This window comes from Hipposideros armiger, unplaced genomic scaffold, assembly GCF_001890085.2.
Source record: "Hipposideros armiger isolate ML-2016 unplaced genomic scaffold, ASM189008v1 scaffold_420, whole genome shotgun sequence".
Lineage (NCBI taxonomy): Eukaryota > Metazoa > Chordata > Mammalia > Chiroptera > Hipposideridae > Hipposideros > Hipposideros armiger.
Genome location: NW_017731770.1, coordinates 657,841 through 681,970, shown reverse-complemented (window position 1 = coordinate 681,970; position 24,130 = coordinate 657,841). Strand labels below are relative to the sequence as shown.

Here is a 24,130-nt window from a genome sequence, read left to right as displayed (position 1 = left end):
TAAAGATATACAAACATTCTCTCTGTAACTAATACTATGTACTTAAAATAACTTTATTTCTGCTTCATTCTGCCTTTTCCCACTTACAAAGAACTCCAGCCCACAACTGAACTGTTCTTGTCTGACAGCGCTGCTTCATGGCTGGCTCAGGAAATGCGAGGTGCAAAATTTATCTCTTTCCTTGTCCGTTGGGTAGAAGGATGAGGAGGAGAGAACCAGGCAAAGTAATCTCTGGCTTTCTCTTTATTTTTCATTAATTATGTCTCAAACAACCTACTTCTCACATCAATACTTCCAACATTCCCCTTCTTCCTCTCCCCCACCCTTTATTTAATCTACGACACACATACAGTTCTAATTATTATGTCTTTATAAGATAAAGGAAAGTCATACTTTTTGAAGTGAAAATAAAGTTTAACTTACATACACTCAATAAGTATTCACTGCACACCCAACAATGTGTCCGAGACTATTCTGGATACTTGAGATACATCAGAGTTGTGCTATAAACCTCTAACATCATCAAAAGTTCCCTGAAAACCCCTCCAATATTTGCACCAAAACCTCATTTCTCTAAGCCAAATTTTAATTAAAACTCCCTTTTCTTAAGCATTTACATTCAATATGAAATGATTTCTTATTAAATTTCACTAAGATATTTCAACAGGATAATTTTCTTTTTTTTTTTCAGTAACAAATAGATAGCATTTTAGTTACACTCCCTTTTTGTGAGTTAGCCTGGAATTCTATCTACAATTTGTAATGTTCTTTCTAGAGAAAACTTTTTCTGAATTCAAAACAATTATCATAGATATAGATGTTTGGTAAAGCAACCTGTTTACAATATTTACAATATGGAGATCTCCTATAAGGAGATTATGGAAATGAGATTTTCCTCTTTCATTTGTCCATTTATTTCAAAGGAAGTAAACTAAATACTCCATTTATTTCACAGCATACTAAAAAAAAAAAAGCCTAAGATTTTATTATTGTCTTTCACCATTTTCTTATGTTTCCACACACAAAACTTTGGATTAGAACATGAATTGGGCTATCAATAAAAATAACTCAGTGTGAATACAAAGAGTTTTATATCTGGGATAAATTAATGATTAATTCACTGCTCGAAGTCATTCAGATATACCCTCCACTCCAATAGCTTTTCATAATATCTTGCTATGTTCTGTAAGTCTCTGAGAAAGACTGGACCACTAAGAAACTTGTTCCAACAACAGCTTCAGGAGGTTCCTTCATCAATTCAACCAAACTTCGTACATCTAGGCATTAAGTAGCAGCAACAGTCACTCAGATCCAGCTGGTCTGGTGGAAGCCAAACTTTCTATTCCATTCTGTCAGATGCCGTAACATTTTTTCATTTGTATACTATATCACTCACATACTGTCATCCTTCAATTATGTCTGTACCAAACAAAGAAGGGCACGTGGGGGAAAGAAAGCCAGCCTGGCTGGTGGTGCTGGCGATAGTAACTGAAATCACCGGCTAATCTGTTTAGCTGGGTCAGAACCCTGTCTGGTCACCAACGTTGACTAAGTTGCCACAAGGAGGGAAGCACTGCTCCCAGACTAGCCCCACTCCACAGGGAGGCAGAGCACACACAGGACACCACCTCACTCCTGTCCCAGCTGACACCACCTAGCTTTACGGCCCCTTTTTCCACAACCACCCATCCAGGCTCTTCTGTCTACACCACTACTCAATATACAGAGGAAATATAGTGTAGTGGTTAAGAACATGGATGCAGAGGCTAGACTTTCTGGGTTTGAGTTCCTCTTCTGCTACTCACTAGAATTGAATTTGCGGAAAGTTATATACATCTCCTTGGGAAAGGTATATAAGTTTCCATCAATACCAGTTTCCATGTGTGTGAAATGGAGACAATAAGAGTGCCAATCACATCATGTTGCTTCCTCTAATGATTAAATGAGTTAATGCATCTAAGACATTGAGGACTATGCCTGGGGCATAGTAATTACTAAATAAATATGTTGTTGTTATTGTTATAACAGGGGTGAGGTTTTTGTATGCAATTAAAAAATATGAATCAACTCTGAGCTATTTGGGGCAGTGAGGACCAAAAAAATATTAGAAGGCTAAAAAGTTAGTTTTTCCAATGTTATGTGTTTGTTTTGAACATGGCCAGTCCTGGTTGTTGAAAACACAGAGCAGTGTTTTCCTAAATTATGTTGTAAATCAAGTCATGCAAGATGCCATCTGTTAAGTTCAAAGAACATTTAATGAGCACCTATTAAGTGCCAGACACTTTTAATGAATGCTGGAGAGGTATACATTTATAAGATATGACATAGCCCCCATAGGAGAGCATATAATTTAGTGGGGAAGACAGGCCCATGAACAGATTATTTCAAAACAATTTCAGTTGGTCATTATTCTTATAGGCCAAGAGAGCCTAGAAAATTCCATCCACCAATTCATAGAGTATTTGTTCTTGCTTATTTTTAACTTTCTCACCACTCATCTTCTTTCCTATTAATGTTTCCTCATTAACAGATGAGAGGAAAGGATAAATTGAGGAGTGGTGTAGAGGCATGAGGAAAGAAACCATTATTTTAGTGAAAATACCAACACCTGAGGTCAAATCAATGTACAATGCAGAGAAAACATGCTTAAGATATGACACCCCCTCCCCCAACCTTGTTAGTCTTGAGAAGTTCCATCCAGGGATACATCTTCCGATGAGGCAATATATACAGCATTTGATTTTTGTTAAAGGTTCTGATTTAAACCATTGTGCTTTACCATTCCAGAAAGATGAAAAAGAAGAGACTGTAATCCAGAAAGAGAAAAACTTATAAACTGTTCTTACCAATTTGCCATCCAGGAGACTGAGCGCCTAGTTCACACTCATTTAAAGAACAATAATCTCCTTGGTAAGCAAGCACTTTACAGTTTAGAAACACTTTCTCTACAATAATACATGAACTTTGCAACAAAGTAAAATGGTTTGCGAGCTAGGCAAATGTGTACATTATTGTATTCCTTCTTCACATGAGAGAAATAGAGGCTCAGAAAAGTGAGGTTTTCAATGATTAATACTCAGGACTTCTAATTCTTTGATCTCTTCAGTACATTAACTCAAATTTCATTTTGCTCTTAATCCTGCTGGGTTTTCTGAGATAGGGGGGCTTCTAAGGCAAGAGGAAAGTAAATCTAAAGAGGAGGACCTGGAAAGCAATTAGCTGAGTTAGCAACTACAGAAAGCACATATAAAAGTGCACATCAGATATGCAGAACTTAAAAGAAGGCAGCAGTTCATATTTTTAAGCCTTGGATTAACTACTGAGAAATAATCCCAGGGCAAGGCTGAAACATGAAAAACTAAACCGCATGACAACTTCGCCTAGGGGAATAAGAGGTACTTGGGATGGTATGGTCACTGGAGACCAGTTGGAATGGCATGACTTCAAGTACTAGTTGGCACCCCAGTCCTTTTGCCTCAATGAATCAAGTGCAGCATGTTCTGGAAGGTGGCAGGTGGCTCTGCATGTGCTGTGCCTGTAGCTGTTACATTGGATCAAAGGTTAAAAGCTCAGATCTTACTGGACAAACGTGAATAAATTTCCCCAATTTATCTAAACCTCAAAAAATGGAGTCAGGGGGCCAGCCAAGTGGCTCAGTTGGTTAAGAGCTCGCTCAAGAGTTTGAGCTCTGAGCAACAGCGGTTCGATGCCCAGCCTGAGCTGAGCTGCCAACAGGTGGCAGGATGGCTCAGCTAAAAAAGAAAAAAAAAAATGGAGTCAGAACAAAACTTGAAAGCAGCGACTCCATTATCTCTATTGTTGCCTTGGGGTCAAGTAGACACCAGGGCTTTCCCAGGAGAAGTGTGGAGGTCTACAAGAAGGCTGCAGCAGCAGCTGAGGAAATGAGGCTGGAGAGACACCCGCAGGTCAGCAGTGGGCTAGCCTACAGTGAGAAAGACTGGCTGCCTCCAGTCCCAATTTTTCACTAAAGTGACAGACGATAATTAACATTCGAGCTCAATGATCCAAATAGGTGATTCAATGTTATCTTAGAATTTCTGACACCAGTAGAGCATAAGAATGCATAGTATTTTGTATGTGTAAATCAATCTTGATGCTCATGACATCACAAACCGCCTTTCCTTTTGTAGCCAGGATAAAAGGTAGAATTCTGAGTCTTCCTCTGATGCTGTAGACAAGTCAGTTAACCTTTCTTGACCACAAAACAGGAATAATTCCATTCTGATTTCTAAGATAGACTTGTGAAAGAAACTAAAAGAAGTAATACCAACCTGCTTTTTATCTGGAGCTCAGCACCCTAGCACCCTACGATTATGGTACTGCGGTCCAAATGCTTGAGCACATTGTTTGATTTTACATGTTTATATCCTATTTTAAATTCACAGCCTAATAGTCTCTCTCTTTTACACTTCCTGTCTGTCTCTACATCCTTTCTTCTTCTTTATTCAATCATTTAAAATTCAACTCTGGTGTTTTTATTTGGAGACTTTGATATTCACTTTGGGGGGGACAATAATTGATACGATTAACACATTTTTTTAGAAGTGCAGAAGAAAGTTCTGACTCCCAGGAGCTCTGTAGAAAGGAAAATTGTACCATTTTCAGCAGAATACAGACAAGGCCTGCAGTAATGACTTTTCCATATATCTTTTGTATTGTTCTTGGTGACCAATGGAAATAACAAGCTAGCCTGGAGACGGAGTCTAAACTCTCAAAAAATACCTCAAATATCCTTCTGGGCTGGAACAGGAAATACTTTTACACAGTAAACAGTAAACATATGGAACCTTTTAGCCCCAAGAAGTTAAGCAGGCTGAAAACATAAATAGCTTCAGGAAGGTTTAGATATTATGCATGGATAAAAAGGATACCTAATAATAATGGCAGAAATGAAAAGTTTGGCAATACAAGTAAGTGTTTAATGAGGATGCGGAGCAAAAGAAATACTATACACTGCTGGTAGAAATGTAGTGTTGTTCAACAGCTTTGGAAAACAAGTTAATATTCTGTTGTAAAGTTAGTAGCCACGTACCTTATGACCAGGTCCTCTTCCTATATGTACCCTAGAGAACACCTCCTAGATGTGCTTCCGAAGGCATACACAAAAATGTTCAGCGAGGCAACATCATCATAGCAAAAAACTGGAAACAACCTAAATATTCATCAACAGGAAAAAACATACAGAAAGTGTGGTATATTCACAAAATGGAAACAGCACTGAATATGAATGCACTTTTCAAAATGCAGATATATGGATGAATCTTGGAATGTTGATGAAAAAAAAAGCAATTCACAGAAGAATTGTATATAGCGATACCATTTTTATACATCCCAAAAACATACAAAACTTAAAAAAGTGCTCTTTTAGGGATCCATACATATGCAATGAAACTACTTTAAAAAAGCAAAGGAATGATTAATACAAAAATCAGAACCTTGGTTTCTTCTGGAGGCAGACAAGCCAGAGGGTAGATTGGGGAGGAAACATACGTGTNGTGCTAGGGGCTAAGGATGAAATGATGATAAAATGAATACAGTGTCTGCTTTCATGAATCTTATATTCCAGAAGGAAATGCAGATTAAAAGAGAAATACACAAATAAACAATTACAGACCTTAAAAGTCCTGTGATGATAACAAAGTACGAACATGAGCGGAGAACCTACTTTAAAGTGGTCAGAGAAGGCTTCTTTGAGAAGGCTCTATTTAAACTGATACCTGAGGATGAAAGGGAGATCATCAGATAAAGAATGAAGATGGAACATTCTAAGCACAGGAAACAGCATGGGCAAAGGTCCTGAGGCAGGAAAGGTTTAAGTGTCACAGCGAGAAGAACCATCCCCATGGACACACTCCTTGCTCTCCCCCTTTCCATTTGGGCCACAGAGGCTACCTTTTAGAAGAGAATGGACATTTTGGGGTTTTTTCAGTATGTGACAGGTAATTTTGCACATTTCCCTCCTCCAGAAATGGTTTAAGCAACGCCTGGCCCAGTGGCGGAAGTCAGAAGGCCTACCTTCAGAATGCAGATCTGTTACAGACTAAAGAGACGGTGGACATTGGTAGCTTCCCTCCATGAAGACCATCTATGGTTTCTCGCCTCGGCTTAACCAAGCTATTTTGTTTTGTCATTATAGTGTTGTATGTTCCATTTTCAGCTGTCCTGCTATTTAACACAATGTTCTATTTTTTTAATGTATATTATAACTAATGAAAATAACAATAGGAAGCTATGTGCTGCTTCTGTGTAAAGCAGTGGCTTGGCTAAGAAAGTGGTGTGACTTGTATTTCCCTTTGGGTCATAATGCCAGTTAGTGTGAAAACCATCTAAGTTTGCTTTTGGTCATCACCTCCCAGAAACAATTTACTTTCAACATCCATTTCAGAGCCGGCAAGTCCCTTGTTGAAAAGATAACATGACCAAGAGGGAGAAGCACTTCTTTCTGAATCTACTTCACTAAGTTGCTTTCCTTATGTTTCATTTAATACATTGAGGTTGAATGAGAAGACAGATGAATATTCGAGTCATTCAGATTTCATAAAGTAGTTTCTTGGATTAAAGCTGCATTAACTTAGAAAGAATCCAGTTAGGTTAGGAGGCAGAAACTGCAAGTAACAAGACAGAAAAGCAACTAACTGAGAAAAAAATCCGCAAAAGTCTTGAATTTACCTTATTTAAATGCATTTGTTAAATTTATTTTGCTAAACAAAACAAACTGCTTTTTTGTCTCTAAAATGATATTCTAAATAAAACCTTAACTTTTTGTTGAAAATGCACTGAATGAGTCCTCTGCAGATTTTTAATTGAATGATAAGTGTATCAAAGGAAAACAGAAAAGCTACAATATAGGAGCAGACTGACAAAAGAGCTGTCATTTCCCAATTTCTTCTTAAGGCGTGGTTCAGGAATGGCATCATCAGCATCAGCCGCAAGCTTGTGAAAGATGCAGAATCTCAGACTCCAGCCCAGACCTACTAAATCAGAGCCTCCGTTTTTAACAAGGTCCCCACGTGGTGTGTATATATGCACATGAAAGTTTGACCAGCATAGCTCTAAAGGACTCTGCAATCGATTTGCATCCATTTTCTATCATAGCACATTCAATGTCTTAATAGTCTATCAATTAAGATTGTGTTTGATTGTATTGAACAGTAACTGGATTATAATTGATTAGCCAAATAGACTTTTTTTTGGTCTATTTGTTTAATTGGTTGATTATTGTTACATAAGGTGTCAGCAGGTAGGAAGCTGTCTAATATTGTCAAGGACCTACAGTCATTCTATCTTTCTACTCTGCTATCTTCAGCATGTAATTGTTGTGTTCACGATGCAAGATGGATGCTTGGGCATTGAGTCTGTATTTCAAGCAAAAAAAGAACAAGAAGAGAACAAGACAAAAGCAAATGCCAGCTANCTTCAGATCAGAAGCATCAGCATTGCCTGGAAACTCATTAGAAATACAAATTTGGGGCCCCACCCCAGAAGAAAAAAGAAAGAAAGAAAGAAAGAAAGAAAGAAAGAAAGAAAGAAAGAAAGAAAGAAAGAAAGAAGGTCAAGCAGAGCACAGGAGCACAGGACTGAAACTGAAGCGTAGGCTTTCCATTCTAGGGTACTGGTCACTAGTACAACACTGGGAACATAAGTCTTTCTGGGCCTCCTTCTCCTGGGCTATTATAGGAGAGGACTGGAGGAGTTCCTCTCCAAGATTCTTTCCAGCTCTGAAGTTCTGTGTCAGAGAAAGGGGGTGATAGATGCCAACAGGAGAGGAGGCATTTCTGACCTGGTTTGACCCTGTCCTGCTTCAGCATGTGACAAGAATCACTGCTAAAGATTTTTAGGAGGGGGAGCACAGAGTTCCCTAAAAACGCAAGGAGGTTATACAGTGACCTGACAAGTGGCTTGAGCCCAAGGCTCTCTCCGGTAGAATGGCGTCTTGTCTTTTCTGAAAGCCTCCTCAATTGACCTAGAGGAGAAGTACAGACATTTATTTAGGGAGCCTGGGATGCGGACACAGTGGGAAAAGGTAACATTAGGCATGCAGGCAGATGGGTGAAGGGTGGCTCACACCCAGCCACAAACCACATCAAAACACATTCAGGATTGTACTGGATGATTTTGCAATTGTTTGTTAAAACCACCAGCCAACATGGTTCCCACATTTGCGCTTGTCTTTTACAGTCAGCAGTGTCAAGTCCTGACCTGTTTGTACCAAATTCACAGCCAAGATCTTGAAGACTCTAACTTCTTAGACTTTGATAGATCTTAAATTGGGGGGAGGGTAGGAGGGGTGCACAGCTGCCATTTTTGGGGGGGAGGGGCCTCCCATTCAGAGGCTACTTAGGAATGGAGAAGATGTAGTAGGAAGTCATGTTGTCCACAATCTGTTAGAGCAGTATTTGACTCCAAAGGAAGGAAATACAAGAGCTCTTGAAGCTTGTAACGTACCCATTCTCTGGACTTTACAGTCTATTTTAATACAGTCACAGGGAAGTCTGTGGTTTTAAAAGACACTTGCTATAGATTGTCCTCAGTTGGGTTTTGGCTTTATCTTGGACGTCCTCACCTAGAGGGGTCACACAGTCAAGTGGGCTACCTACCGTACACTGGGGAACATGGCCAGGTCACCTGGGGCAGTGAACAGCAGGGGTGGCTGGAGGCCTCAGATTTAGTTAGAAAAGTCGGGGGGATGGGGGGGTGGAGAGATGGAGGCGGAGCCCGCAGAATGCAGCGTGACTCAGACAAACCCTCAGGTGGAAATGTCTCCTGATGCTCAGTTCCCGGTCTTAGGAACCCCAGCGTAAAGCGCGTCTCTGTGGACCTATCTCCACCTCTGTAAAAGGGAGAGAATAAAACCGCCGCCCGCATTTCCCCAACTTTGAGAAGTCACTTCTGTCCTGTGGGCCGTTTCTTAGGAAAAGGTGTGGGGTTTACAACTGTCCCCGGCGAGGGCCCCAAAGTACTAAGCCACTTCAGAGGCAGAGCCACGCATACGGGGGAGGCATCCCCGCTGCGGGATCCGGGGTACCCGCCCACGCCATCTGTCAAGCCGGTCCCCGGGGCAGGTCCTTCTGCCCGGACCGACTCTGAGGGCGGTTTTTCAAAATCACGCCGCGCTTCCTTCACTCCTTCCTTAGAGCCTCAGGCCCGGGAGGGCACGCGGCGTCATCTTCCCCCCAATCACCCCAAACCTGGGGGCCCCGAGGAAAGTCGCTGTAAAAATCCCCGGGCAGGTCCCGCCGCAGCCTGCAGCCGCCTGGGACCCGCGCAGCCTCACGCCTGCGGGAGGGGACAGCCCCGCGGGCTCGGGGCGCCTGGCCGCGTCCGGATCTCCGTCCCTCCCCGCGTCCCGCCTGCTCATCGCAGCTGCTTCTCCTTCCCCGCAGCCCCGCCGGGACCATGTCGGCGGAGACAGCGAGCGGCCCCACCCAGGACCAGGTTGAAATTTTGGAGTACAACTTCAACAAGGTCAACAAGCACCCGGACCCCACCACGCTGTGCCTCATCGCGGCCGAGGCCGGCCTCACGGAGGAGGAGACCCAGGTGAGCCCCGCACGCGCCCCGCGCGCCCGGACCCCTGCCCCCGGGACCCCCGCGCCCCCACCTCGCCGGGGCCGTCTCACGAATATGGGAGGTTTCACTCGCCCTCGCCTCCCGCCGCTCGCTGCCCTCCCCCGATCTTCCATAGCTTTTGCCCGCACCCCAGGAACCCAGACCCTGCATCGCTCCCAACGCCGCACCCCAGCTTCGGGGCTCCACGGGGTGCCCCGCCTGGCCCTCCATCCCCAGCCCGCGGGGCCTCCCCCAGGAGCTGCGTAGAAACCTCACGTTCTTTCTTCCTTCTCCTTGGTTTTCCACTCTGCACCACAGCCCGGGATAAACGCTCTCTCCTCCCTCCGGGTAGAGAGCAGGGTCCCTGACCCACTCTTGCCTCGCCTTCCCGGGCTCAGTTTCTCCCTTGGGCTGGGAGCAAAGCCTTCCTGAGAAGTGCTGAGCCCAGCGCCCTCAAATCTGTCCCCTGCCGGAATGTCAGAGCTCGAGGGGCCCTTAGCGATCAACTATAAATTCAGTCCTCAGGTTTGGCAAACGAGGAAACTGAGGCCCAGCGGGAGGGAGGGAATGGCCCGGATGGCACGGGTCGTTAAGCAGGCTCTTTCCATTACCTCAGCAGCAGAGCTAAAATTCCCTTAGCAGCAGAGCTAAACTTCCCTTAGCAGCAGAGCTAAAATTGCATATTTTAGCCAGGCAGATTTGATTCAGATTTTTAAAAATCTCCCCTGCTCTAAGGTTTACAGTCGTTTTCTGGAGTTTTCCAAGAAGGTAGACATCTGACATTACAGCTGAAGGGAGTGGAAGCAGATGTCCCCTTAAATGCATTGATTTATTTATCTGTTTTTAAAAGCTCCTGTTATCATCCGGAAAATTGTTTCCGGGAGAGAATGCAACACTATCCATGTTTATTAACCCCCAGGTGCAGTGTTGGCTGCTCCAACTGACGTTTTTTTAAAACCCTGTCTAAACTCTGACGTCTCCTTTCCCTTTGGTCATGGAAAGACGATTAGTTATGCATGATACTGCTACTTGGAACTGCTCTAGCATCTCTCCCTTAGAAGCCCCAAGTACTTCACACCTCTCGTCTCAGCTGTAAAACCGAGACGTTCTTCTTCTTCCCGTTGTACAGACCAGAGCCTTAGACAGTTTGTTCTCTCCTCACCATGACTCTTACTCAGTTGAGGCTTAGAAGTTTGTAATGGATGCGCCCATGGATCCTATTATATTGTAGAACCAAGACTCTGGACTCCAAGTCCAAGACGATTTTTACTAATTAAACCAGAACTTGTCCCTAGAAAATCCTCTCATTCCTAGGTCAAAGAGAAAATCAAGCATACCTGTTTTTGGCAAAGGGAACAGATGTCGAGTTAACCAGCACCAGAACTTAATGGAAGGTGATTTGCTGTAACCCAAGTCTTACAGCTCATGATTCTTGGAAACCCCTGAGGAGGCAGCCTGTTTAAGTTTTATCATTTAAAATCCCATGCTATATTTAAAAAAAGAGGAGTGATCACAGATACAATAAGTAGTCATCTTATAAATAGAAGGCTGTGGATTTATTGTGGGCACAGCACCAACTAGGGGTCTAAGCTCTTCTCAGCCCCTGAGTCTCCCATGGTAAATTATCATTATTCCCTCACCTGTAAAGCAGAAAAACTACGTTGGCCTTTGTAGTGGCTAATACTTGTCAGGTTTTGTTCCAGGCATCCTCCAATTATTAAATCACTTATTTGTCTCAACAATGCTGTGAGGTTGACACTATGAGTCCCATTGTACATACACAGGAACGGAGGCACAGAAAGGTTAAATAACTTGCTCAAAAGCACAGCTAAGAAGTAACCGAATGAGAATTTGAACCCTGGCAGTCTGGGCACCACCCAGAGCCCTAACCAGGATGCTATGTTATCTCCACAGCGGAAGGATAAACAGCTGGGTAGGATGGGAGGGAAGGACTGAAAATTCAACATATGTTACTGTGTTTCCCTGAAAATAAGACCGGGTCTTATATTAATTTTTGCTCCAACAATCTACATTTATTCCTTTATTCATGTACAAAAATCTATGTTTATTCAAACAGTCCTGTCTCGCTCACGATCTTAACTGGGGCTTATGTTTGGGGTAGGGCTTATATTATGAGCATCCTGAAAAATCATGCTAGGGCTTATTCTCCAGTTAGGTCTTATTTTCGGGGAAACACGGTATATGTCTTCTTGAAAAAAAATCCATGCGTTAAATGATAGTTATCCTGGGTTATAGTCAATCCTTGCTCAAGATTCATCTTATACCTTTTTTTTTTTTTAAAGATTCACCTGCTATTAGAGTATTGAAATACCATCAAACGAGGGGCAGGAAGAAAGGGCAGCTGCTGCTTTCCGTGATTGAGATAAGCCAATCCGGACCCCTGCCCAGCAGGTTAATCTCCACCTCCCAGGCAGTGCTTCTTTCATTCCCCTCTCCTACCTTCCTCAGATGAACAAATGGTAGACCCAACCCTCAAACTAGTGGGTGTGGGGGTGAGTCAGCCTCATTGCAGGGCCCCTGGCTTCCTTTTCCTGCCATGAGGCCAACACCTCCTTCCTCCCTGAGGCTGCTGCACAGCTGGGCTAGCTGCTCTTCCTGCAGAGACTGCAGGGAAGCACCTGAGACCCCAGAGCTCAGAGAGGGGCAACGTTTAGCAAATTCATTGAAAGAGGCTTCCTAGGTAACCCTCTGTCACCCCTTACTCAGTTGCGTCTCAACTTCTGACTTCCCGTTCTTTCCACCTCACCCTGCTGCCTCAACCCTTTCCCAACTGTCCCCACCCCAGTGTGCACTGGTGGGTGGGAATGGCGTCTTCTTTAATTTTCTCAAACAGCATTTACATTTTTAAAAGTGTCTTCTAAAAAAAAAAGAAGTCTCTTCTGGAGATATCATGCCCAATGATGAACTTCCAGGCATAAATAAAATTATTTTTATTTATACAAGGCATTATAGGGACCCTTTACATAATTTACGAAGGCCCCTGTGTGCTGGGCCTTCATATAGGCAGTGGCTGGTATCAGCACAGCCCGTTTCTGTATTAGTGTTTTTTTTCCCTTTCTACAAGTAAAGGTTACGAAAATAATATTTATTTCATATGCCTGATTTCCTCATCCCTAACACTCTCCCCACCTCCAGAATTGGAACAATATTCTTCATTTTTCTAGAACAAGTAATACATTAGTAGAAGAAAAATAAGCATGAAATGCTCCTGTGAGATAATAAACTAGAGCTGATTCACATTGCTCTGATACTTTGGCTAGGACAAGAGGGACTAACATTTTCTCTGAGTGGGGGCTTTGATGACCTCATGATGACTGTCGCACTGTAGGACAATGTTCTCTGCTATGGGGAGGACACCTGTAGGAACCCAAGTGAGGTGAAGGGTGCTCAATGTAAATAACTTTTTAAGTTGCCTATGCTGAGATTCTAGAATGGGTTTTTCTCATGACAGTAATTAGATAGCTCCTACATTTAAATTAGATAAACCTTACAGAATACTGACCCCTTGTGTCTTTTATTGTTTTGAAGTCAGTGTTAGAAGCGGCTGGGAAAGCTCTTTCATCGGCCCCTTGGGAGGTTGAGATGATCTGGCATTTTCTATTATCACTAATTCAAGCCCAGTGTAGCTGGCGTTGGTGCTTAGAGAGGTTTCCAGTATTTTTATCTCCTCTCGATGTCCTGGGACTATTCCCAGAACTCAGTGGTTTTAGTTGTTGGATGTTTTATCAGTGGAATAAAGACCTCTAAAGGTCTCCTCCTGAAAAGAATGAAATGTTAGTTACTAGAAAAAAGGACAGGAACAATGTTATTTTGCCTCAGCCCCTCCCCATCACAGTGTCTAATTATCATCTATTCACTTGAAGTAAACAAATCTCCATCAATGGGTGAGGGTAACAGGGCATTCATTTATAAGCAAGCAAGGAATGAAATGTCTTTCCCAGGGGATGACTGAAACAAAGAAGAGAAAGATAAAGCCAAGTAGAAAATTAGTATTGATGTAAGTGAGATGTAATAAGACTCAGCTCTAGAGGGAAAAGCAAGCAAGCAAGGTGTTTAATGGTTTTTGTTGGACAGCAACTGGTTTGCTAAATTATTATGTACATAGTTGATTTAAAATAGGTAGCTTCAGAAAATAGTTGAGCTTTTCTTGAACGTCGTTCCATCCCCCAATGCTAGGGTTCAATTTGTTAAGCATTTGGGTGCCAACTCACCAATTCACAAATGTGGTCTTGCTGAAGTTATTTTCAGTAATTGTACATTAATATTCTGCTTCATTACTAGTGTAGAGATGTGGGTGGCTCTTCTGAATGAGGCCAGTTCAATCATTTTGTCTTAAATGAATCCTGATAGAAAACGAGACTTTTTTTTCCTCCAAGTTTTAATTAGTCTTTAAAACTCTGTCCTTTATTCAGCTCTAGTAACTGGAAATCCTACTGAATCAGACTTGTAGCCTTGAACCGCCCGCCCCCCACCCAACAGAAGTGCCTCATTAATGAAATTGGAGCCATGCTGCTCTCACACCAGATTTCAGAGTTCGTTAAATACGCACATGGATTACAGAAGAAAATGGCTCCCACCATTAGCAGTAGAACTTTGGTTAAAGCCACTGGAGTTACTCGAGCTCTCTCTTCTCCTTAAGGATAGTGATCCTCAGGGATGAAATATGACACCTGGAGAGCAATGCCCAAAGAAGGCTTCCTACTGCCCCTGGCTTTAGAGTACTTTTCTTTGCTGCCACCCCACAGTACAAAGGTGTATAAGACAGCTGATCTTGACAGCTGTGTATGGCATTTCAGTGTGTAAATTCTGTTGTACAGTTAGGGCGAGTTGCAGGTGTGGTCCCATGCTGTGCAGCCAGCTTAGCATCAGGGCAGAACCCTAAACTCTCCTGCGACCTCACTCCCTTCTAGCTCCACAGGACTTGATCCTTAGAAACACTCCTCCTGTGGTCCTCACTCTGCCTTCTGGTCTTGGGCTTAGGGATGAAATGCCTTTCAGCTCCCTAGACCTCTGCAGGGATGAGACCTTGCCTGCCTAACCCTAGAGTCAAGCCTGTTTGTTCTTAGGGTAAATGTACAGCCGGGCAGGTGCCCACCTATGTGAAGTCAGAACCCTGTAGACATTTCTCATCACGTCGTCTCCATCCAGCACATTTCAGGTTTGGCATCCCATAGCTGTGCTTCTTCTGCTTCCTTTCTGTCCCCTTATCTACTTACCCCTAAAAGAGGTAAATTTTAGAAAACCCAGAAGGGACAATAGCGATCCCCTGAGGTTACCTCTTCATTTATGGTTGAGCTGACTGGTGCTCTATTTTTAGAGACCTCCTCAAGTTCTCATAACCAATTGGATACAATAGAGCTCCCTGTTGGCAGGGCCTAGGACTGTGGAGCCCCCAGTGGTCACCCACCCAAACAGCTTGCCTATTTAGACCAGTGGGACATAAAAATATCATCCTTCTCAGCGTATACCATGATATGGTGAAAGGTTGGGAAGCACAGAAGGTAAATAAAGCCTGGAGATCCCAACTTCCCACAGAGCCCTCTAACTCATCCTCTCCCGTGTGGATCAGTGCTTGCTGCTGCTATTTCTCNCTCAAGTGTCGAAATTACACACAGAGTCAACATTAGAAGATATTTTAATGCATCTTTACAGATATAAGGTATAAGAAGTTCTAAACATTTATAGTTTAGATTAATGATTAAATCTCAAAAGAGCTGAAATACATTTTGTGTCTCTCCCACGCTGGATTCCTAAAATGTGCGGTGGGCCTGGGCATTTCTACAGGTGATTCTGAGGCCCGGCCAGGCAGGAGAGCTACTGCTCTAAGCTTAAGGATATTAAGCAAACAAAAACCAAAACAAAGTGAAACTCTCTCTTCTTTAACCAGCCCTGTGTTAGCCTGGGGAGGCAGATCACTAGTCCAATTCTATTTGTCAAGTTCTGAGAGACACTGACAGCTTGGGTGACCCCCTCCCCACTCCGTCCAGAGCAGTTCAGTAAATGATGAGTGGGGAAACCCTACCCCCTCCTGAAGACCCACCGCTTTTCTTGGGGGAAATGGCATCACATCACTTGTCTCAGTTAAGAAAATACAAAATGCTTCAGGAGCCCGTTGCTTCATCAAGTCCACGGTGAACATAAAGGAAATTCAGGCTAAAGAAAATTGGGAGATGGCCCTGAAGAATGATCCGTCTGCTTTTTTCACTTTGGGCCAGCTTACCACGGGGCTCTGTTTATGAGAAATATCTGTCACAAGTACCCTTTTTTTCTTGGTTTGATATTAGTGGCTTTACAAAGAGGTTGGGATGGCTGGGACAAGAAGATGATGATAAATGTGAGTGCACAGCCACCTCTGCAGGTTACCAGTTGTAGCACTCTCTGTGAGCTAGTTCAGTTCATATAGGTAAATATCTTTAAAATAAGTAACTGTATGATTAGGAGACAAAGGTAAAGCTGTCTACCCAAGCATTGGAATTAATTTAGAAAAAAACCACCAGTTTTCATTCAACCACTTTGAAAAGGTTTATGCATTGTCTTCCCCTATCCACAAGAGAAAACACAGCCACCAGACAAATTACTCTTTGAAATTTTCATAAGACATTAATAACCACAGCAACAATAGAACTTGTGCTAAAATTAAAGTTTAAGAAGCTTTAAAATATTCTTAGTTCTTTTCATCTGAAATTGTTTAGACTATCTTTGGAGAAACTTTTCAACAATTTCTTTACTGGAAAAAGTTGAGAACTTTTATAAGGCCAAGGTCACAAGGGTGATTTGCTTTAAAAGTTTCCTTTAAAAGAAAGAGAGAGAAGGAAAGAAGAAACAAAGCAGCAGCAACAGCAAGCACTTGTCAGCCAAAGAGGGATGAAATAACAGAGATTGAGCTTTGTGGAGAACTAACAGGTAGATCTGACAGCAGGGGTTAGAACTTTCATCCTCATTTCTAGAAATCAAGTTTGTTTGGTGCACCTTGGAGAAGTAGATGCTTTCAAATGGTCCTCCCGGAAATCTCTTTAGCAGGCAGCCAAATCCAATGGCCCTCAGCCAACTAACTAGAGGAGTACTTTAAAGTCAACTGGAGCCTATCCATGAAACCTCATACAAAGTCCTGTAACAGGAATCCACAAAAACATAATAACAGAAAATGCACCCGATTAAATGGAAGAACATTAGTAGCCTTTGTATTATATAATAGCAATTAAATAACAAAACGAGGAAAAGAAGTACACGTTTAACAGTCCTCGAGTCTGAGTCCAATTTAGAAATCTGTACATTTGATTAATATTTCTGAAGGACTGAGGACTCCACAAAGAAGCAGCAAAAATGTTCATGGAAGAGCCAGCATAACTGTGTCAATGGAAATAGATGGAACCTTTCTAAGGCAAGAAATAAGATCAGAGACAACAGTTTCCTCTCTCCTGTGTTCTTTAGGCAAAATGAGCAGTGGTGGGTGGTTCCAGTGGGTGGCTGTGGCTGGAATTGATATCCTGAGAGGATAGTCAATGCCCATTTAAAATGGTACCAACCGCCTGCCTGTATTTAGTTTGTGGCCCTCTTGATTTTGTCTATCAAACTAGAGACAGAATAGCCTGTTGAAAAGGGTCTAGCAGAATATAGATGATGTGTTATAGAAATGTACACTTGAAACCTATGTAATTTTACTAACCATTGTTACCCCAATAAATTTAATTTTAAAAAAATCACAGTGAAAAAATATTAAAGGAATTAAAATATTATAGTAGGAAATATCCATTTAATTGAAGTTTGTAAAAGAGAAACAAATTAGTAATGAGACATTAGAAAACAAAAAAAGCATGAGTGCAGACATAAATCCAACTACATCATTAAATGTGAATGGATAAAACAATCCAATCAAATGCAGAGGTTGTCAGACTGGTTAAAAAAAAAAAAAACGGAAAAAAACAAAACAAGATCTAACTATGTGCCTTCTACAGAAGACACATTTTAGATCCAAAGATACAAATAGTTTGAGAGTACACTGTACTTTTCTTCTCTACTCTCTTCCTCCAATATATTCTTTATTCAGACTCTACTGCTTGAAATCACGTAAGGGCTTTCCATTACACTTAGAAACAATAAAATAAATCTAAATTTCCTGTTCCATGTTCAAAGACCTGCATCATCGGATCACCAAGTGGGTCTTCAGATCAGAAGCATCAGCATTGCCTGGAAACTCATTAGAAATACAAATTTGGGGCCCCACCCCAGAAGAAAAAAGAAAGAAAGAAAGAAAGAAAGAAAGAAAGAAAGAAAGAAAGAAAGAAAGAAAGAAAGAAGGTCAAGCAGAGCACAGGAGCACAGGACTGAAACTGAAGAGAAGGCTTTCCATTCTAGGGTACTGGTCACTAGTACAACACTGGGAACATAAGTCTTTCTGGGCCTCCTTCTCCTGGGCTATTATAGGAGAGGACTGGAGGAGTTCCTCTCCAAGATTCTTTCCAGCTCTGAAGTTCTGTGTCAGAGAAAGGGGGTGATAGATGCCAACAGGAGAGGAGGCATTTCTGACCTGGTTTGACCCTGTCCTGCTTCAGCATGTGACANGTAAAAAGTATAACTATTGCACTGTGTTGTACAGCTGAAACTAATTTTTTAAAATGTGTATTTCACAATAAAAAAAGAAAAGAGATCATGCAAGGTATGCTCTCTGATGATAACAAAATTAAACGAGGAATCGATAACGAAGTTAACAGGACGAGTCTCAAATACTTCGAAATTAAACAATACACTTTTAAATGATCCATGGATAAAAAAAAAGTCTTAAGAGACTAGAAAAAATTTTTGAACTGAGCAAAAATGAAAATACGATACATCAAAATTTTCAGGATATAGCTAATATAGTGCTTAGAGAGAAATTTATAGCATGTCTAATTAGAGAATAAGAAAGGTCTTGAGTCAATAATGTAAACTTCTACCTTAAGAATCTAAGAAAATAAGAGCAAAATCATCCCACAACCAGCAGAACAAAGTAATAATAAGAGCAGAAGTGAATAAAATTGAAAATTCAAAAACAAGAGAAATAAATGTGAGATTTCTAGCTGGAAGAAAAAAAAAAGAAGGAAGAAAGGAAGGAAGGCAGGCAATAAAACCAACAAAACCCATAAAAATTACTCAAGATCCCACCACTCAGAATAAACCTTAATATTAACTTAATATATTAATATATACCATATTGATGGTAGGCATGTTTTTTATTTTTTTTAATCAGAGGGTCCCATGACTCCCTCCTTGGGTTTGATTAATTTGCTAGAACAGCTCACAGAACTCAGAAAAACTATTTATTTGCTTGATTACCAGTTTATTATATAGGATATAACTCAGGAACAGCCAGATGGAAGATGTGGGGGAGGGGTGTGGAACTCACATGCCTTCTCTGGGCAGTCACCCTCCCAGCACCTCCATGTGTTCACAACCTGGAAGCTCTTGGAATCCTGTACTTTAGGGATTTTTATGGAGGTTTCATTATGTAGGCAATATTGATTAAATCAACGACCATTCAGAACTAAATTCAATCTCCAGCCCCTTAGGGTTAATTTCAATCTCCAGCCCCTGGTTCTCCTCTCTGAAGGTTGTGGGTGATAGATGTGGGGCTGAAAGTTCCAATACTCTAATCACATGGTTAGTTCTCCTGGAAACAGGGCCCCATCTTGTCTAGGGGCTTTCCAAAAATTACCTTATTAACATAAACTCAGGTATGGTTGAAAGGACTTGTTATGAATAACAAGACACTCCTTTTACCTTCATCATTCTAAAGCTATTAATATTTCAGAAATTGGAGCTATTTGAGGACAAAAGACCAAATATTATAACAAAAGGTGCTCCCATTGCTCTTATTTAGAAAATTATTATGGTTTTAGGAGCTATTTTATATATTTTATAAAATATATTAAAAAGTATATATTTCTTATTCTAAATCACAATATCACAGGATGGAAAGATTCTTCCTAAGGAGAAAATTTTCTCTTTTGTTTTTGAAAATACCTTCATGAGTTTTGGGGTTTTTTTGGTGGGTTTTTTTTTTTTTCAACTATGAAACAGGTCTGGAAGGAGAAAAACAACAACAAAAAAGAACTCAGTGGCTGTGCATGATAAAGTAGCAGGAATTTAGGATTGTGTCCTGTGGAAACTCACGTAGGAGGATATTTGAGATCCTTGGACACTTGGAGGAGAACCATCTGGTAAGGGAGAGCGGGCTTCAGAGGTCATGGGTCAACATGTCTGCTGCCCCAGAAGGCTGGTGGAATTGGCTCAGGGACTAGAACATGTCAAATACTCTACTTTAAATGAATATCTGTGCAGCACTGGGTGTGCGGTTGTCATGCTGCCATTGTTCTTTGTTATCCTCACCCTTCAGGAAAGCTCTATTACACAAAACGGCCTAGCACTGGTGATGCTCTGTGGGATGGGAAGATGCTGCTCGAGCCATGCTTGTGGCATGCAGTGGGCTGCAGAGGCATTTGTTTCTGTCTGCTGTCTTCTTCTTGTAAAGGGGTAATAGCACCCCTTTACATTTGGGGAACTCCTTCTACTTCATGTGGTCCTGGAAGAGCAATTAATCACAGTGCCCCAGATTCCTCACCCTATTCAGAGTTAGACACGTGACCCAAGCTGGCCAATCAAAACGCCATATTCCTTAGCTCACAGGGACAGAACCACGGTAGGGGCCCTTGACCTCAGCTGGGCCAAAGTCCTTCACCAGAGTTTTCCCAATTGGACCTGGGGGAGTTAGCATTAGTTCTCTATTACCCTCTTGCATAGAGAGTTGTAAAGATGGAGGCCTGGGGTTTCAGGCAGCCATCTATCCAGCCACATAGAGAAGGTCACTCTGTAATGGGGGAGAATGAAACCAGGCAGAATTGGGAGTTGGAGAGAAAAAGAGAGAGAGAGGCCAGGTCCTGAGGCCTGGGTTCTCACTCCTCTCTTGAGCTACCCCAGCCTTCCTGGCTCTGTGATCCAGTAAATTCCCTTCATGGTGTATATCTGTCATTTGTAGCAAAAAGAGTTCTGACTAATGGCAGAGTGAAGACGGGAAGAGATGTGTGCATGGAAGGAGGAATATTAGCCACTAGAGTAATTAAGAAACCAGGAGAAGCAGAAATTCAGAGTAAAGAAAGCCAGGAACACATAAGCCAACAAACTTTGAAAATAGATGGTCAGAGAACCAGACTTTTCTTAGTTGATGGAGACTTAAGAAAAAATATGTTTGCACATTAAAGGAAAAGATGACAAGTAGATAATTTATGTACATCAAGTACATACTTTTCTTTCTTTTATAAGAGTTTATTTGAGCCAACATGACGACATATGCTGGGAAGCAAGATCTCAAATGCTCTCCAGTACATACTTTATTGAACTAGTGCAAATGTGTGGTAGATAGGAGTTTGTCACCTTTGTAGGGACATTTTGTTACCCTTTCTTAACCCTTACCATCTCCATTTAGAAATCTTGTTTTGCATTATTCCACTGTCCGCTAAAAAGTCATTAAAACCCCTCATTCCAACTGTTTCAAATATATCCCTGCCCAAACTCAATGCCAAAGTAACTATCAATAACAATGGTAATAAGAAAAATGATTTGACGCTTCACATTTTTTCCCCATGATGGAACTACTAAAAGGTAGTGAAGCACACCTAAGTCAAGCAAGGATCTGGGACATCAGCCACTACTTATGTTGGCAGGCAGGAGAATAAGATTGTTTGGTTTTAGGAAGCCTGGTGCTATGATATTGTGGTCTATAATAAAAACAATTATAAGCATGAAGAAGTGAAGTTTCCTAGAGACCTTCTCTGCTTCACCTGCACCATCAGTTATACTCTTACAAATACCCGAGCATGGCTGCACTTGTGTACACTTAAATTTCAATGTGGCTTCTCATAAGAGTTTACCACTTACACTTAGGAAAACATAAGAAACATTGGATTTGAATCTTAGTTTTATGTAACTCATCTAACTACTTAAATACAATGATAAACTGACTCATAGGTTATATGACTCATCCTTAGAGTTCCAGATTAGCAGTGCAGAAGGATTTTNGACTCCAGCCCAGACCTACTAAATCAGAGCCTCCGTTTTTAACAAGGTCCCCACGTGGTGTGTATATATGCACATGAAAGTTTGACCAGCATAGCTCTAAAGGACTCTGCAATCGATTTGCATCCATTTTCTATCATAGCACATTCAATGTCTTAATAGTCTATCAATTAAGATTGTGTTTGATTGTATTGAACAGTAACTGGATTATAATTGATTAGCCAAATAGACTTTTTTTTGGTCTATTTGTTTAATTGGTTGATTATTGTTACATAAGGTGTCAGCAGGTAGGAAGCTGTCTAATATTGTCAAGGACCTACAGTCATTCTATCTTTCTACTCTGCTATCTTCAGCATGTAATTGTTGTGTTCACGATGCAAGATGGATGCTTGGGCATTGAGTCTGTATTTCAAGCAAAAAAAGAACAAGAAGAGAACAAGACAAAAGCAAATGCCAGCTAAGGCTCTTCCCCTTTAGAAAAGGTTTCCTGAGAGCCTCCCCACCCAGCAGCTTGCACCTACATCTCATTAGCCAGAATTGGGTCCAATGGCTACTCCTAAATGGAAGGGCATCTGGGAAGGTATTTTAAATTGGGCATATTGCTGCCTTGAGCAAAATCAGGGTTCTGATGGTAAGAAAGAAGGCAAGATGTGGGAATTGGAGTCTTTAAGCAGTGCCTGCCAACCCAGCATGGAATGATGCTGGTGTATACTTCTGAATTCTTACCTACACAGTCTTTTCAGTTCTTTAAAATAAAGAGTCCCAAATAAGAAACACTAACAGTTACCCAGAACACAAATGTTTACAAGATCCCATTAAACATCCTTGGCAAGCTTCCTCTTCCTCTACCTTAGAACATTTCTTCTGTAAACAATACACAGTGAACCAGGATCTGAACAGAACAGCCTTATCTAGCACACTCCCCTGTATTGTCATTAGTGGTGGTCTGAGCATCTGTCAGCATCCAGGGCTGGATGCTGACATCACTTTCTGGGAAGAAAGAAGGGAGAAGGTGAGGATGAGGCACAAATATGTGCATGTAATAGGCACTGGTAAAAAGACAGGGAGGAACACATGTGCCGCTAATCTGACAGCAGGCAAGGCGGACACAGTGGTTGGTGACTTGCCCATGTCAGGCAATGAAAGAGTTGCTAAACCAGGTCTAAGACCCAGATCAGAAGTCCTTCTGCCACATCAGAGACATGAATCAAGAACAATCCATCCAGGACAAGAAGAGTTAACCAACTGGGCAGAGGGTGTGACTTTAGCTGGGTGCTGAAAAGAACCATTTTTACAGAAGGATCATTTCCTGTGCATATCAAGCCCAAGAGTCAAGAGTCGTTGAATGGCACATGCTGGGAGGAAATGAGGATTTGTGTCCATTTAATTTTTTTTATTTACTTATTTTAACAAGAGTCATTTTTCATTTGTTAATTTCTTGCATTTGGAGTACCCCTCGATGACATCCTTAGCCTGAGAATCTTTGCCATAGTCCTTAGCTACCACACAAACTGCAACCAGCTACTTTAAAGGGTTTTTCCCTCTCCATCAATTTTAAAGAGGCCTACGAAACCCCCTAGTTTCTTGTTATCATCAACCTTAATGAGGTTGATTTGGTGCCTCCACCAACTCGACATATACAGTTTCATCACAGATGGAAGCAAGCTCACAAAGATGAGCTTGGCGCTTGTTGAAGGCTTTGGCAGTGAATTCCATGTTACGCCATCATGGGTGAGGCCTGTCTTCAGCACCTCTTGTAAAGCAGTTTTAAGATCCATTACACCACCAGTTACAATGTCTTCCTCAGCCATGGCAGTGGGTTACAGATGGAACCGAATCCAATGTCCCCGAGCTTCTGCCTCTGTGTCCCTGGGCAGCGGCAGGGAAAGAATCAGTGCCTTTCAAGTGAGAATTTGTTACCAATACTAACCTTCTTGAGTTTACTTTTTCAACTGTAATACAGGCATAGCAATACTCTAAAAAAAGCACTTTGTAAAGAGTAATAATATCACTACTGCTACAAAGTACTAATGAAGACAGGGCAAGGTTCATTTTGACTCCTGCGATGTCTTAAGGAGAACCTAGAGCTCTTTTGGCTTTATTATCAGTAGTCTCTTCTGGACACCCAGGGTCACACACCAAAGTGATAATACCCACCCCAGAATGAGAAAAATTCTGCACAATCTCTTTCTTGGCCTTGTATCCCCATTCTGCTATTGCAGACACTGTTGGTTGCTTAGACTGATATTTATTCACAACCCCTTTCTCTTTTACCACCATTCTCTATCAAGGCTGTAGAGCAGCGGTTCTCAACCTGTGGGTCGCGACCCCTTTGGAGGTTGAACGACCCTTTCACAGGGGTTGCCTAAGACCATCGGAAAACAAAAAGATATTTACATTACGACTCATAACAGTAGTAAAATTACAGTTATAGGGTAGCAACAAAAATAATTTTATGGTTGGGGGTCACCACAACATGAGGAACTGTATT

At 41.7% G+C, this 24,130-nt stretch overlaps 1 protein-coding gene and 1 long non-coding RNA gene across 7 annotated transcripts in view; one reads left to right on the top strand and one right to left on the bottom strand.

Moving 5' to 3' along the window:
- The window catches only part of HOPX (HOP homeobox), a 20,311-nt gene extending 10,473 nt beyond the window's left edge, over positions 1-9,838 (top strand). For 3 of the 6 annotated variants that reach the window (XM_019664375.1, XM_019664376.1, XM_019664374.1), the window contains 2 exons: positions 2,788-2,910; positions 9,405-9,838. In XM_019664375.1, coding sequence (XP_019519920.1) covers positions 9,418-9,837 — 420 coding nt within the window. In that variant the 5' untranslated portion in view covers positions 2,788-2,910; positions 9,405-9,417 and the 3' untranslated portion in view covers position 9,838. Of the gene's footprint in view, positions 1-2,787; positions 2,911-8,728; positions 8,940-9,404 lie in introns of those variants that run through there. The other 3 variants (XM_019664372.1, XM_019664373.1, XM_019664377.1) reach the window with 2 other exon arrangements.
- On the bottom strand, positions 6,180-24,008 carry LOC109394379 (uncharacterized). The gene is made up of 2 exons (XR_002126430.1): positions 21,658-24,008; positions 6,180-6,992 (listed from the first exon to the last, which is right to left on the bottom strand). It is a non-coding gene; the product is annotated as an uncharacterized LOC109394379 (long non-coding RNA).
- Between the last annotated feature and the right edge of the window lie 122 nt (positions 24,009-24,130).